Source organism: Ixodes scapularis, unplaced genomic scaffold (assembly GCF_016920785.2).
Source record: "Ixodes scapularis isolate PalLabHiFi unplaced genomic scaffold, ASM1692078v2 PGA_scaffold9__187_contigs__length_104089568, whole genome shotgun sequence".
NCBI lineage: Eukaryota > Metazoa > Arthropoda > Arachnida > Ixodida > Ixodidae > Ixodes > Ixodes scapularis.
This window is the reverse complement of record NW_024609884.1, coordinates 70,973,016-70,988,107: the sequence shown is the minus strand read 5'-3', so window position 1 is coordinate 70,988,107 and position 15,092 is coordinate 70,973,016. Positions and strand designations below refer to the sequence as shown.

Genomic DNA, 15,092 nt, shown 5'->3' with positions numbered 1-15,092 from the left:
CCTCCATTGTTCTGGAAGGGTCTTTTAATGCTTGATCATTGGCTTGGAGGAGTGCACTTTTCCACTTGGTTAAGAGGTCCATTTATAAAATGTTTTCAGCTTGAATGAGGGGAAAGGCACGCAACTGTTTGAGCAATCGCTTGAGGAGTTGCTGAAGTCCATCACAGGGATGATGCTCCACAAGGCTGATGCGGTGCTGTTGATCCAAGGAGCTTGCTTGAAGTACTTCCCAGCCACCATTCCCGACATCCTGCGGGTCTTCAACGCAGAACAGCTGAGGTGAGTACCGCTTTTCAGGCGTGGTCGTCTCCTGTGCACTGACCAGCTTTGTGCATTCTTTTCTGCAGTCACATCATTACCGAGCTAATCAACAACTTGCCACCTGAGAGGTTGAAGAAGCAAAAAATGATGTGTGTGAATGACATAGTTCACAGTGAGCTTTTTACACTCCCAAGTGAGTTGATGCATGTGTTTCAATCTTAGATTTTATTGTTCCCATTGAAGTACATGACATCTTGGAGATTTGATTGCATTTCCATGCTCTCGAGATATCTCAGCAGGGTATTGTATACTATGTGCCCCATTTCAAAATCTAATATGGAACCTTCTTTTTTTTTTCCAAACTCCCTCTCCTACTTGTGCTTTCTTTATTAGTTAAATGAGCTTTGATTTCCTGAAAGTACTGGAGTTTATTAACAGATTCATTATTGGATTAGAAATTCTTATTTTACATTCACAACATCATTCTGCATATGCTATAATAATTCTTTATTTCAGAGCACTGTTAATTTTAAAGTACAAATGTCGGTTTTTATATTATTTGTGAGTGGTTGTTTTTGCGGTTTATCACGTTAGAGTATTGAGGTTGGGTAGGTTCTTGAAACTGAGGGGTGGGGGTGCGAACGGCGAGGGAGGTGCATTTTTATTGAGTCATACTTTAGCTCACGTGCTGGTTTTTGCATTCATTTTACAGAAATTATATTTACAGGCTAAATAAACTATGTGTAAAAATGGGAGGGGAGAGAGGCTCTATACCTACTGAAGTGTTGAGCTACGATTCATTTTCAGCAATTTTTTCAGCGGAGGGCTAGTTTCCCCAGTTTCATGTCCGGTACCAAACAAATGTCGACACAAAACTCTGGACAGCTACCGCCATCTATGAGCGACGGCAGCAACCTTTCAAGCTATTATAGAAGAATAGATAGTTGGGCTATTTGGTGGGAATTCATCATAGGAAACAGCACTCAAAACAGACAAGGACGAAGTAGAAACACACGAAACAAGGGCACAGCTTCGCTGGTCTTCCTTCTTCGCCAGAGTGGAAAGCTGTTAATTTTAGTACCCATTTTAAATGGAACTTTCTCTGACCAGAGCCTCATTTCTAAAAAGAAGGCTCTGTGTTCCTTTTGCACCCTATCTATTGTTATTACAAAGGTAATAAGTAATATGGTCTAATATGAAAGCCTTCTTCAACCATTATCAGAGATGAACCATTTAGCAACCTTTTTCATGTTCAAGTGATGTGCTAACAGACGTTTGCATCTGCTCCAAAAGCATCAGTGGCTGCTCCAAATCAATATTTTGCCTGCTACAAAAGCTGCTACCAAAAGTCAAATGCCACTTCCATAACTGAGTTCTACATCTGACAGAAGATAGACATTAGTGATACTTGCATGTGTGTTTAATGTAATTTCATTTAAATACAATAAAAGTCAACATATAAACATGATTACACTCTTAGTCATGGCAGCACAATACTAAAAATAAAAGTTTTCAACTTAATACACAATATAAAAAATAAGTTATTTCCAACTTGCCTCAGAAAAAAATAGCAATGAAAATTAGGCTGCAAGTTATTCACATACTATTCACAATGCAGACAATCGCACAGTTCCAGAAATGTTTCAGCATCTATGCTGGTCACAGTTTGATCGGGCAAGTTATTTCATTGATAAAAGTGTGTTAGAGCACTTGCCTAATATCTTGATTTTATGCTGTAGTAAAGAGCAGTAAATAATTTTTGTTTGGGTTGGAGGAACGGCTCAACTCTTCCTGCTGTGTGGATTGGTAACAGAGAGTGGCATAGGGTTATTCAGTTTTGTGATATGAAAATGGGAAGTACTTTGGGGTGTAAACTGTTATAGCCTTGGAGTTAACTGATGAATATACTATTTGATTTTGTATATTACTTTTCTTCAGAGTGCCGAGCAATTCTACTACCCATGATCAATAGTCATGTGCAGCTGCTCATGGAGAAAGGTGATGAGCTAGAGCTCTGCGTCAAGATCTTGAGCGATATCATGGTGGTTCTTCACGGCCATGATCGTGCCCAGACTGTTGACGACATCTCCCAAGTCATGCTCTCTGTCCTTCGGACGGTCATCCAGACAGTCATCAAGACCGATCGTTCCCTTTCTATTGTGGTATGTAGTCATGAGATTTTTCTAAGATAAGGGCAGATACTAGGTACTATTGGGAGCGTGTGACACATGAAGGGGGTGCGCCGCTCCACCTTAGCAGCTGATTGGCAGTGCCACCGACGACAGGTCCACGTTACGTTGCATAGTGAAACGCTGCCTGCTCCGACCTCTTATAACGCACCCACAGATTCTTGGCCGCGTCCACTCCTTCCCGGTGTGCCAAACGTGCTGGCTCTAAGGGCCGCTTCCTGTACAGCCCCGTGCAATATGAAAGACCCATTCGCCTGTTCAGTTTATGCGTTGGTGTTAAGTCCACACATACCAAACACGTATAAGTTGGAGGGAGGAGAAAGAACAAAGGTTAGTCTATTTGTTTTCTAAAAGTGTTGTTCTTGTCAAAGCGAATTCGGCAAATACACCTTAAAATGCATTCTTTAATTGGTCTTTCATATTGCAGGGGGGTGTGCATCAGTTTGCATCAAAAAAATATTACCAGAGTCAAGATTGACTTTGTGCGTGTAGCCATAAGAAATCTCTTGTTGGAAATGCATGTGGGCTCGGTGAACACACTCCTGTCTTTCACACCGTACTGCTAGCATTTAAGTTAGGTCTGGAAAGACCATATTGGGCTGCAAATGGTGTTGTTGATCTTTCCTTGGAGCAGCTTCCATCGTCGCTTCAAGGGGCTGTGGTATGGTGGGAGAAAGAATTGTTTCTTCATTGTCCCCTAGATTCTGGATTGACATACAGTGCTTGAAGCAAGGAAACTACGATGAGGGCTACTTGAATTCTTTTTTTTTTTTTAGGGCAATATTGTCGCTCTTATGGTGGCAATACTGAGGCAGATGTCCAAGCATCATTACCAGATCTATTTGGATCACTTCCCAACCAACACTGACCTCCTGGATTTTCTCATGGAGATCTTGCTCGTGTTCAAGGACTTGGTCAGCAAGAATGTCTATCCAAAGGACTGGAATGACATGATCATGCTCCAGAACAAGTAAGTAGTACTGATCTCAGAAATGGACAGATTTAGTTTTATTGTGCAATAACTCTGTGCTCTTATATGCCTGAAGTGGGCTACAGTAGGTCACATTTTATTTTTAAAATGTTAATTTCTTGTTTTGTAGAGTAAATTATTTTTATGTGTTTGAGCTGCACTGAGCTGTTTGTGTTTGTTTATTTGTTGTAGTGTTATGCTGAAGGCCCTGCGTTACTTCTCGCACACAATACGAGACCGGTTCACAAACCCTTTTGACTACCAGGTAAGCTTTATCGCTATTTGACTTGTACACTGCTCATACTTCTGGCTGCCATTCAAACATTATGGGACTTCTCTAACTTTTTCATTTGGCATTGCTTCCATTATTTTCCAGGTCTGGAACAACTACTTTCACTGTGCCATTGCATTCCTCACACAAGATGCCTTGCAGCTGGAGAACTTCTCTCACAACAAGAGGAACAAGATAGTGGCAAGGTTGGAACCTGTTGTTTTATCTGCCCATGTCTCCGAGATTCATAGCTTTTCAAATACACTATGGGATTGTCACATATTGTGTGCTAACTTGCGTGAGAATTAAGCAAATGCTGTATCTTTTTTTTTTGTAAAGGGACACTGACAGGGTATTTATGCTTGCCAAGGTTTTTATTTGAACATGACTTATAACAGCCGAACTACCTAGAACATAATTTGTGGCTTGTAGTTCGTTTTGGTTTTGCCTGAAAACAGCCGGTTGAGAATTGTCCGGTTTCAGTCGTGCTCACTCTTTCTTACATGGTCATGTGGCGTTCAAACTACAATATCTCCCCCCCCCCCCCCCCCCCCCAAAAAAAAAAATTTTTTTTTTTCTTTTTTAATTGCAAAAATAAATTATGCATTACCGAACACTCATTCTCCGCCTAAATGTAGTGCTAGAGGTTCGAACCAGATGCCGAAATTCCAGCATTAACTATTATTTTTTCAATGGGACAAAGGGGCCCATTTTTGCCTGTTTCCGGTAAGTGGTGGCATAGAGCTCTGTATTATGAGAGGTCCATCAACCGAGAGAAGAGTAAAAGTAGAGGCAGGCTGGTGAGTTGCAGACATAACTAAACCTGAGACACTGGAAGAAGGAAAAAGAAGAACACAAAAAAGAGGACGACACACACAGCGTCTCGAACACAGCTGAAGGCTTATTCTAAAACCACACGCATCAACCACCATTTTCTCATTGAGAATTTCAGAAAGTTGCTTATAACTTTTAAATAAGTTACTTATAACTTTTAAATAAGTTAACAGTTGGTGCTGAAACTTTGGCATCTGGTTCAGACCTCTAGCGCTTCATTTGGGCGGAAAATGAGCGTTCAATGATGCACACCATATTTACTTGAATATAAGTCGTCCACAAATATAGTTTGATGCCTTTATATTAAACTCGCCGAGAATTAAAAAATAGTAATTCAAATATAGGTTAACCTTTTTTCTTAAGAACAGAGGCAAGTTTGGGCAAAAAAATGAAACAAAGCTTTATTTACAGTGCTTTCAGCTAAGTCGCAGCGCGATTCCAAAAACTTAATCATCGTCAGAACTTCCGGGCATGTCATTTTTGTGGGAAGCTTCGTTGACATCCTCATAAATTTGCAGCAATACCTTGCTGACATTGTTGCAAAATGGCAACAACAAGAAACGAAAGAAGGGAAGAGTGGCGAAGCGACGAAAGACCAAATATAAAGACGCGAGCACCACTGCGAGCCGCCGCAAACAACAAGAAACGAAACCTCTGCATTTTCTTTTGCTGCGCGTCCGCGAGGGGGAGAGGGATGGATGGGAGGAGAAGGGGCAAGGTGCGTGGCCGGCAGTTGCAAACAGACGTGAAACCCAACACCCGAGGGATGCACGCCAGCTACGACGGGCTCCGGCTGGGGTCCTTATTGTTTCGTTGAAACTCGTTTCGTGGAATCACGTTTCGTGGTCAACTTTTCATGGACACACGTTTCGTTGACACAAACATTTCATCGACACTCGTTATCAAATTGCACGCTGTAAGGACATTTCATCACACGTGCATCGCTGGGGTGTGCACCATTGTGCCATATGTGTTGCTTTGCGGCGACAGTCTGTGGCAACTCGTTGCAGAAATGTCACCCACCTGACCAACCTGTACATGCCGCTTCGCGGCGATAGTCTCGTGCAGCTTATTATAAAAAAAGGCTAATCTAAGCTGTCAATGAACCGATTTGTCAGTGAAAGAATTTGTCAATGAAACATTGTGTGTCGATGAAACAATTTGTCGATGAAACGTTGTTCAATGAACTGATTGCCACTGCTCCAACTGCTGCTGTTTCGGTTGCTTCCATGCACAAAAAGCTTTCTAAAACAAGAAGCGGTGCAGCACTACGGCGACGCTGGCTCACTGACTCGTCAGCTCCATGCGCTCGGTAGGGTTGCGTAATTTGGTCACAAATGTAGGTCGAAATTCTCTTTTCACGATTGTAGGTCGACCCTTAATTTCTGACAATACTTCCGAAAAAAAAGGTAGACTTATATTCAAATAAGTATGGTAGTTTATTTTTGCGGTGAAAAATACGCTGTAAATTCAAAATCGTGGGTCAACTAAGGCACGCATTCAATATTAAAAATAAAAAAAGAATATGAACCCCATGTGGCCTCCAAAAAACTGCAAATATGTTGATATAAAAAAAAAAGAAAAGAAAAAAATTTCCACAGGTCACATGTACATGTCATTCTCAATATGCCGACGTACTGCAAGCTGGACGACACAATGGCGGCGCACGACAAACCAACATTGCATCGGACATGGGGCCGCTAGTTCGGAACTGGCCAATTGATCTTCAAGTGCAGAGCATTGAGCGGAAGGGAAATAAGAGCGAAACAATTGCACAAAAAACGGTGCACGCAACTTTGTCGTCTGTGTCACATGTTGAAGAAGCAGAGAAAAAAAAAATGTGGTTGTGTGTAGCCACGTGACTTCCGGCCATGAGCTTCCGTGCTGCAGTGTTTCAGTTTGAAGCAGTTAAGTTTTTTGGCTGTATTAAAATAATACGTGACTCTGCAGCAAAATATTGATTGGGTAGACTCCTGACACCATATTAAATCACTTGACAACAAATAAGAAATAAACATTTTTGGAATGTGTCAGTGTCCCTTTAAACAAAGGTGATGGAAATAATGACTTTTTAGAGACAATAGAACACTGAATGTCCAATGGTCCGAAAGCTAGTAAGACATGAACAGATATTGTGCAGCTCTGTTTCCTAGAAAAGCTTTGAAATGTAAGAACAAGATAAGCATCTACTATTGGACACATGCTTCTTGTTTTTAGGTACAAGGACATGAGAAGAGAAACTGGCTTTGAAATCCGCAAGATGTGGTTCAACCTCGGTGAGTAAATGTCACAGGAGAATCTAAACTTTATGATTATTGGGGACGTCAGTAGTCCTGTTCAATTATTACACTTAACTGTAATTATTGATAACAGCTGGTAAACTCGTTCTATTTTTAGTAGCATTGTGGTTACTTACGGTGTCCCAAACAAATGTAAATAGGATAGCGTAGGTTGAGTTTGAATCTTTTTCTAGAAAGTGATTTCTAGGCCATGCCTTGATGTTCCGGTTCTTTGCTCTCTAGGCCAGAACAAGATCCATTTTGTGCCAGGCATGATTGGGCCTTTCCTCGAGATGACCATGATTCCGGAAGCAGAGCTCCGCAAGGCCACAATCCCCATCTTCTTTGACATGATGCAGTGCGAGTTCTACTCCCCTCGCAAGTCAATATCCTTTCACCAGAACGACTGCTATGTGCATAACCTGGACATCAAGGGCAACTTTCAGGAGGCAAGGTTCACCTGTTCCTTGGAAAGCAGCCTTGAAACGACTTTGTCAGGGTGACACTTGTCTTGCACCCTGTGGTACAATACCACGTCCCATGAGGCTTAAAGAAGTCAAGCACTGTATCCTGTATGCATGTTCCAAACTTCACTCACAAACCTAGTATTGCACTACGTATCTTTCAGATTATTATGGTCAAGGCCGCTTGTTATTCTAGTCACAAATGCTGTCGTTGAGCCGTCTTTTCTTATTTTAATGAGATCTTAACTAAGTTTTTACAGACCATTTGGTGTGTCTCACCAAGTGGCCTGTAACCTTACTTTTCTCGCAACATAGATTTCTTTAGAGGAAAAGTACTAGCAGGTACGGGGAATTATCACCCCTGCAGGCCTGCATTTCTGAATTCGGTGTTAACCCATTCCTCTAGATTTTGCATCTACTTTCTGCCTTTTCTAATGTTGTGCTCTCTTTTTCCTCCGTATAGTTTGAAAATGAGATGATAACCAAACTGGACGTCTTGGTCGAGGGTGGTCGAGGAGACCAGCAGTACCAGGACTTCCTCCAACAGATGTATGCATTTTTTCCTTGAACTGGTCTATGCTTGCTTGCCAATTTTTGATGCCTCCTGGTAGTGTCCATTAAAGGAGACTGCTGTTTTAGCTCTAGCTAGTTCTTGAGATGTGGACATTACATTGGTGGTGTTTGCACGGTGCAGCCTGTATGACCTCTGCGAAAACCACACTGCACTGCACGACGCTGGGCTCAAATTCATCCGAATCGTGGTGCGTCTCATGAAGAGACTCCTGGAGTACCGCACCATCATCACGGATGAGAACAAGGAGAATCGCATGAGCTGCACGGTCAACCTGCTGGTAAGAGTCTTTTGGGAGGCGTGCATTCGTGTTATGACCAATGACAGTGAGGACGGCAGGATCTGTCTTTCAAATGCCCTTGACCGTGCTTCGACTGCGCGTGCGCTCGATGTGCATGAGACGCCCAAGGTAGGAAGCTCATGCTGGAAGTGAAACAACTGAAGCTCCTTTCTGCCGTTGTCGTCTTGTTGGTTGCTGTAGTAGCTTGAAAGAACTGCACGTCTCTTGGGGTTTCATTTGCAGTAGTACTGCCGTTTAAGCAAAAGCCTCAAACAATACGGAAAAAAAAAAAACGAAAAGAAAAGAGGGTACTTGTATTTGCTATTGTTTTGGGGCTGGTTTGTAGTAGACATGTACTCATTAAATTGATTTATAACTTTTAACCTGATTTTTCAAGTTTAACGTGAAAGCAAACTATCATTCTTACTTTCTGTCCTGGAACAATAGATTTAATGAGGTGCGTGCATGCAATTTTTCTTTGTGTATAGCAGTGGTCTCAAACTCGTTTTAGTGTGGGGGCCAAATAGCCCACATCGGAAAGGTCGAGGGCCAACGTAAGGGGAGGGGGGGAAGGGGAGGGGGGGAGGGGGGTACAAAATATTTTTATAGGAAAGAACCTCGTGCTCTGTGTTTTTTTTGCTAACCGACAGTTTTGCCAGTGACATCTTTAGATTTGACTTGTTTATATGACTACTTTGGGCCCTGACCTGGTGGGATGACAAGAACTAAAATGACACCGTATCGCCAACGTGCTGGAATGTGATTAAAAAAACCTAGACCGCAAATAACGACATACACACTCAAAAGTATTTTGACACACACACTCAAAAGACTTTTAAGTGTGTGTCGTTACCTGCAGTCTCGGGGTTTTTGAATCATGTTTAATGTACATCAGCTCGTTTGCGCCCTAACATTTATCTCAGTGCCGGAATTATGAGTGGAACAAGAGAGCAAGTACGCTGTTGTTCCCGTTGCTCAATTCACGCAGGAATTAACGAAGCTCAATATGCCTCTAAAAAGCAGTCAGGAATGGTGATTATTTTTGTAGGGGAGAATCTCGAGCTCGTAGCACTTTATCTTTGCCAGTTGCTTCTGCTGATCGAGAGCTCGCACACCCGAAATGCATTCTTCGACGAAGAGTTTGCACTTGCAGCCTAGTAGCGGAATCGTTGTACATTACAAAAAGCTGGGAAGTAAGAAATAAAGCGAAACAAAAGTCAAATGAACACACGTAAGTATAAAAGTATAAATAGCAAAGCTACTTTTCGAGTGAAAAAAAAATCGACGCGATGAGATCACGATGCATGGCACACGTCATTTCTAGGGCTCGAGACAGGGGAATCGAGACTCGTAGGCGGTTGCCGGCGGGCCGCGTGTTCGAGACCCCTGGTGTATAGGATTCTGCTTTTTTCTTTTTAGTTTACTTAGGAGAAACTTAGAAGGTGCTTTTTCGTTGTTTTTTTTTCCCCATTGATTTTGAGTTTTTTTGGAGCTTTTGCTTGCATTGACTTGAAATTGGTCTTCTTATTTTGTTTTCAAACTTGTATATTAATTTGATATGTGCTTGACTGTCTCGTTCTGTATACGCTCGAGAAAAGAAAAGTTTAAAGGAAGGATGCACTCTCAGTAATTGGATGGTTGTGCAACTAGACTATTATTTCCAGTTTCTTGATTGTAGCTTGGGTGTCATCCAGCTTCCCCAGTTTTCGTCAGTGTTTTGTACAGTTTGCATACCTGCCAAGTCTTGCATACTACCCGGGAGACTCCAGAGTTTCGGCCATTCCGTACGGTTTTGGGTTCACAGAAAAATCTCCCAGAAAATGCAAAATACCCCCCTCCCCCCCACCCCTTCCCCCCACTTAAACAAGGAGTTTTTGTTGTAGCAACAGACAGCAGCAATGATAGCGAGACCCAGCTGTATCTCGCTAGTATGAGCAGTGCAATACAAATATAAGGACATTATCTTCATGTAAATTCATTGTCAATATTTCTTTTGCCCCCCCCACCCCCCTCCCCACCTCCACCCCACGCCTCCCCCGTCTTAGAAAGACTTTCGGATTTGTTTTCTCCGAACTTGGCAGATATGAGTTTGGAGGGGCTCTTGCTTGGCTCAAGAAATTCTTCGTTGGAAACTTCTCCAAGAAACTATTTTTTGGAAGCAACTGTTCGTTGTCTATCACCAGATAACATAAGATGATGTCTTATGCAGACATGGCCAAGAGAAACAGTGCTTGTTGCAACACACATCAGGGAGGATAATTGTAAAGATAGAAAGAAACCGGAAAATTTAACCAAGAGTCCTTGAAAGACGAAAATACTAGTTGTTCTTTCGGAGCCAGAATTTTGGAAATCTGATATTTCCACATTGTCAAGGGCTGATCTTTGAAACGTGAAAGGCTCTGTAGACGTGTTTGTGTGGCCTTGTGCCTCCTGCGCCTACTCGCAAGAGTGCAAGCTCCACGCTTGGAACTTTCTGACTCTTCAGAGTTATGCACTTTCGCTTCTGAATTTTTAACACCCTGCTGCTTGTAAGCACTTGATGGGCAGCGCTTGACAACTGGCCACAAAAGATGATTTCCCAACGGGCGACAACTCATGGGCATTCAGTGCAAGAATCGCTTGGTTGCATGAAGTCTCAACAACAAGTTATTTATGTTTGTTTATTCCGTATATTTCTGAAGCATGTAATCACCATACTCCCACTTTTTGTTGAATTCACCAAGCAGGATCATTCCACAAAGGTGCCACACTTCCTGAATTCCTCTAGTATGGGGCTGTACTTAAGTGATTCTTTGCTGCTGACCTTTCAGTAATGGGTAGGTTCAATGATGGGATGTCTACCTGCAGGGAGAACTTAAGAACTAAGAAGTCCTCAGAGAATTAGTGGGAGGCTGGGAAAAGAAGCAATTTTTAGGGAAAACATCTTTTGCACCTTTGAAATGTGCAGAATTTGTTGGCTTTTGTCACCTCTACCCTCTGAGGATGTTTCTTCATATAAGCTTATGCACTAGGTATATTTTGGCAGTATGTTTGCCATTTGGACATTTTGGCAGTGCTTTACATAGTGTTGAATCCAGTCCAAACAAGGCCATTCAGCAGTTTCACAAGTATCAAGTTATCGATAGTTGCCCAAAAAGCAAGGTGCTACATTTCAAAATTTTTGCAGCCCACAGTCGTCTTCATTTACCGCTAGTTCAGACCTGTAACAGCGGCACTCGCTGACACAGTCGTGTGACTGCACGCACATTGTGGCCAGATGAGCTCCAAGGTTTGCTGTTGCTTTACTTAGAAGATTGCATTTGTTTGCACTCTTGTAGGAGTTCTACCACGAAATCAACCGGCAGGAGATGTACATCCGCTACCTTCACAAGCTGTGCGATCTGCACCTGGAGTGCGACAATTACATTGAGGCTGCATTCACGCTGCAGCTTCATGCTAAGCTCCTGCGGTGGTCGGACGAAGGTCTTCCTAGTCTGCTGCGCAGCGCCAAGTACCCGGAGTGCGAGACCAATCGGGAGCTCAAGGAGCGACTTTACTACGAGATCCTCGACCACTTCGACAAAGGGAAGCTCTGGGAGGCCGGGCTCATGCTGTGCAAGGAGCTGCTGGCCCAGTATGAGAACGAGACATTTGACTATGGCCAGTTGAGCATGCTGCACGCACGTATGGCCACCTTTTACCAGAACATTATGCGGCACCTTCGACCCGAACCGGAATATTTCCGAGTGGCTTATTATGGCCGCAGCTTCCCAGCCTTCCTCCAGAACAAGGTGGGTGTTGTACGACGCTCGTGCCGTGGGTGTTGGGGGTATTGGTAACCGAGAAATGGGTTGTTTCTATGAAGGCTCATTCGACAATTGACCCCATTCAAAATTGTTTAAGCTGCTTGCCCTGTAGCCTCACTTGCAAGTAGAGTTCTGTGTTTTCGAAGTCCATTTCTGGTAGAGTGAATTTTTTTTACTGCAAATTTGCCGTTTACTAGTGTTTACTTTTCTTATATTTCTATTGCTTTGAAATTCTGTGTTTCTTGAAGTTTAATTTTGTGATGCTCTTTAATCATCATAATTTACTAATGAAAAAAAAATATTTGCACAAAAACATAAAAAGGTATTTAATTACTATCAATATTTACGAGAAATCTGCGGAATCGTAGTTCCTACTGATAAAAAAACAGAGTCCTCTCCTGTCACCAGTAAAATACTGCACATGCGCCGATGTTGCAATAAGTGCCTGCACTCTACTTTTTAATTTCTTTAAAACTAACCCACTTAGCTAAATGAGATGCTCATCCTCGTCAGCTGCTTTTCCAAGCACTCCGGTGCAAAGCAGTAAAGCCCACCTCATAGTGTGCCCCTTCTGTGTTTTTGCTATTAAATTGAACAAGCGCACCCCCCGCCCTCCCCCCCCCCCCTCGTTTTTCAGGATTGCATCTAAATTTTGGGTGGGTGCTTGCTCGGTATTTTATGGTAGTAACTCCAAACTGGAATGCAGTGGAACCCCGATTATCTGTCCCCCGTTTACGCGACGTCCCACATTTTACGACGATTTGGTGCAGACGTGGAAATCTCCCTGTAGAAAGAATCTGTTACAAATTTGGATTTCACAACATGCAAATACATGCATCTTGCATCATATGACGATTGTGGTGCTTCGCATCGCCGGTTTAAACAGACGAAACTTGAAAAGGAAACTGCATACTGCACCGGCAGACATATCCTCCTCCCCCCTCTTTTGCTGGCAGTGTTGTTTTTGGTGGTTTGTTTGTTTTTGCCCTTCGCCTCCTTCCAGTTGAGTCTTCCTTCGCTTTCCCGCGACATGTCTCGCTTTGCTCTCGCACTCTACTGTCTCCTTAATCCACTGTCAGGCTGCAATCCACCGATCCGTGCGGTCGTGCTTGTGGGTTTGTGCAGCGCTCGTGCAACACTTTTGGAAAGCGAAAAAGGGGCCGGGTGTTGGCACATTCTCTGCTTAGGATTTCCACGTGTTCCACAAAAGTTACCATGCTCTTGAATAACTGCGTACCGTGTCCACGTGCACTTATTGTAATTTGTGGACCACTTCAAATGCCAATGACAACATTGCCGTCCGCGACTCTATGAAGTCGTCGAAAAGGGAACCACCTGATGCCGATACTTTGGACGAAAAGGGCAATGTGGCAGGTGCATCCTGACATATGTGGAAATGTCATGTTTTGATGGCATCTGACGGCTTGCACACACCTACGGGGATGTGGCTCACTTGCTTCTAGAGGTTGCAGCCTCTCAAAGGAATTTATTGGTCAGTTTCTTAAAAATGAGGTAATGTGAAAATAAAATCTTATTAGCAGCAGTACTGCACCACACTTCGATTTCGTTTTTATTTATTTGAGGGCCTTATGCTCTTTTTTGCCTGACAGGTTGTTAGAATCAAAGTAATTATAGAAGTTCCACATATTTTTGTCATGCAAGGCCTAGTCCCAAAGTCATAATCGTTGCTTTCTAGATTATACGACTCGCGAATTATATAACATTTTCGCGCGGTCTCGTTCAAGTCTGGGATTTTTTTATAGTATGCCACTCCTATTGTATTCCTACAAGGAATAATAGTAACTGTAAATAAATAAAATAGTTGGGGTTCCACTGTAGTAGTTGAACACAACATACTTCATTGGCTTCTCTCATGACTCAAAAGTACAGCAACTTTGACCAAAATTAACTGTTGGGCTAGTTGGCTACACATTGTATAAAAATTCAAAAGCGCAAACACCAAGGAAAAGAAGAGGGGACAGGACAGAGTGCTTACTCCAACTGGAAGTTTAATGCATTCCCCGAGGAAGACATAAAAGAAGAATTAGGTATGTTAAGGTAAAAAAGAAGAAAAAAAAATTTTGTTATAGTTTATAGACGCATTAAAAAAATTTTAAACTAAATCTTACCCCTTGACACTAGCGAAAAAATGTAATAAAAATTCAGAAATATAAACAAAATCAGTAGGGCAAAGATAAGGTTAGAAAACACTAAAATGACCCGCGTTAAGGAAAAAGGTCGAGGTATCTCATCTCTTTCTCGGACAGCGCTATTGATGGTGCGCTTATGCAAGCTCCCCCGAGAGACAATATGGTTTTCGCTTCATAGAGTTCTCGGGATCTTTTTCTATGGTAATGCTTGAGGATCTTAGTCTGTTGGAATATGGGTGTGCAGTGGCAGTCACGGACATGTATGGCGAGATGTCCCGATGGTGATGATTTCAGAGAAAGGTGATGCTCTCGAAGTCTCACGTTCACACAGCGCCCAGATTGTCCGACGTAGACTTTTCCACATGTGAATGGAATTTCGTAGACTACGTTGATGTTGCAGTTGACGTACTTGTGCGTATGCTTGACGGTGCAGTTGTTGTTATTTTCGTTTTGCGAATTAATCTTAGGACACAATTTTTTTAGTTTGTTTGGAGCTGAAAGTACCACTGGTACTTCAAGCTGAAGTACCAGTGGTACTTTCAGCTCCAAACAAACTAAAAAAATTGTGTCCTAAGATTAATTCGCAAAACGAAAATAACAACAACTGCACCGTCAAGCATACACACAAGTACGTCAACTGCAACATCAACGTAGTCTATGAAATTCCATTCACATGTGGAAAAGTCTACGTCGGACAATCTGGGCGCTGTGTGAACGTGAGACTTCGAGAGCATCACCTTTCTCTGAAATCATCACCATCGGGACATCTCGCCATACATGTCCGTGACTGCCACTGCACACCCATATTCCAACAGACTAAGATCCTCAAGCATTACCATAGAAAAAGATCCCGAGAACTCTATGAAGCGAAAACCATATTGTCTCTCGGGGGAGCTTGCATAAGCGCACCATCAATAGCGCTGTCCGAGAAAGAGATGAGGTACCTCGACCTTTTTCCTTAACGCGGGTCATTTTAGTGTTTTCTAACCTTATCTTTGCCCTACTGATTTTGTTTATATTTCTGAATTTTTATTACAT

The 15,092-nt window shown here is 42.5% G+C and overlaps 1 protein-coding gene across 1 annotated transcript in view; it reads left to right on the top strand.

The window, feature by feature from the left end:
• LOC8026636 (dedicator of cytokinesis protein 1) overlaps positions 1-15,092 on the top strand; it is a 92,124-nt gene that overhangs the window by 46,143 nt on the left and 30,889 nt on the right. The window contains exons 23-33 of the mRNA XM_029981265.3: positions 100-279; positions 348-454; positions 2,200-2,423; positions 3,227-3,420; positions 3,613-3,685; positions 3,797-3,897; positions 6,743-6,801; positions 7,048-7,253; positions 7,732-7,817; positions 7,963-8,119; positions 11,437-11,889. Of these exons, the coding sequence (XP_029837125.1) occupies positions 100-279; positions 348-454; positions 2,200-2,423; positions 3,227-3,420; positions 3,613-3,685; positions 3,797-3,897; positions 6,743-6,801; positions 7,048-7,253; positions 7,732-7,817; positions 7,963-8,119; positions 11,437-11,889 (1,840 nt within the window). The remainder of the gene's footprint in view (positions 1-99; positions 280-347; positions 455-2,199; positions 2,424-3,226; positions 3,421-3,612; positions 3,686-3,796; positions 3,898-6,742; positions 6,802-7,047; positions 7,254-7,731; positions 7,818-7,962; positions 8,120-11,436; positions 11,890-15,092) is intronic.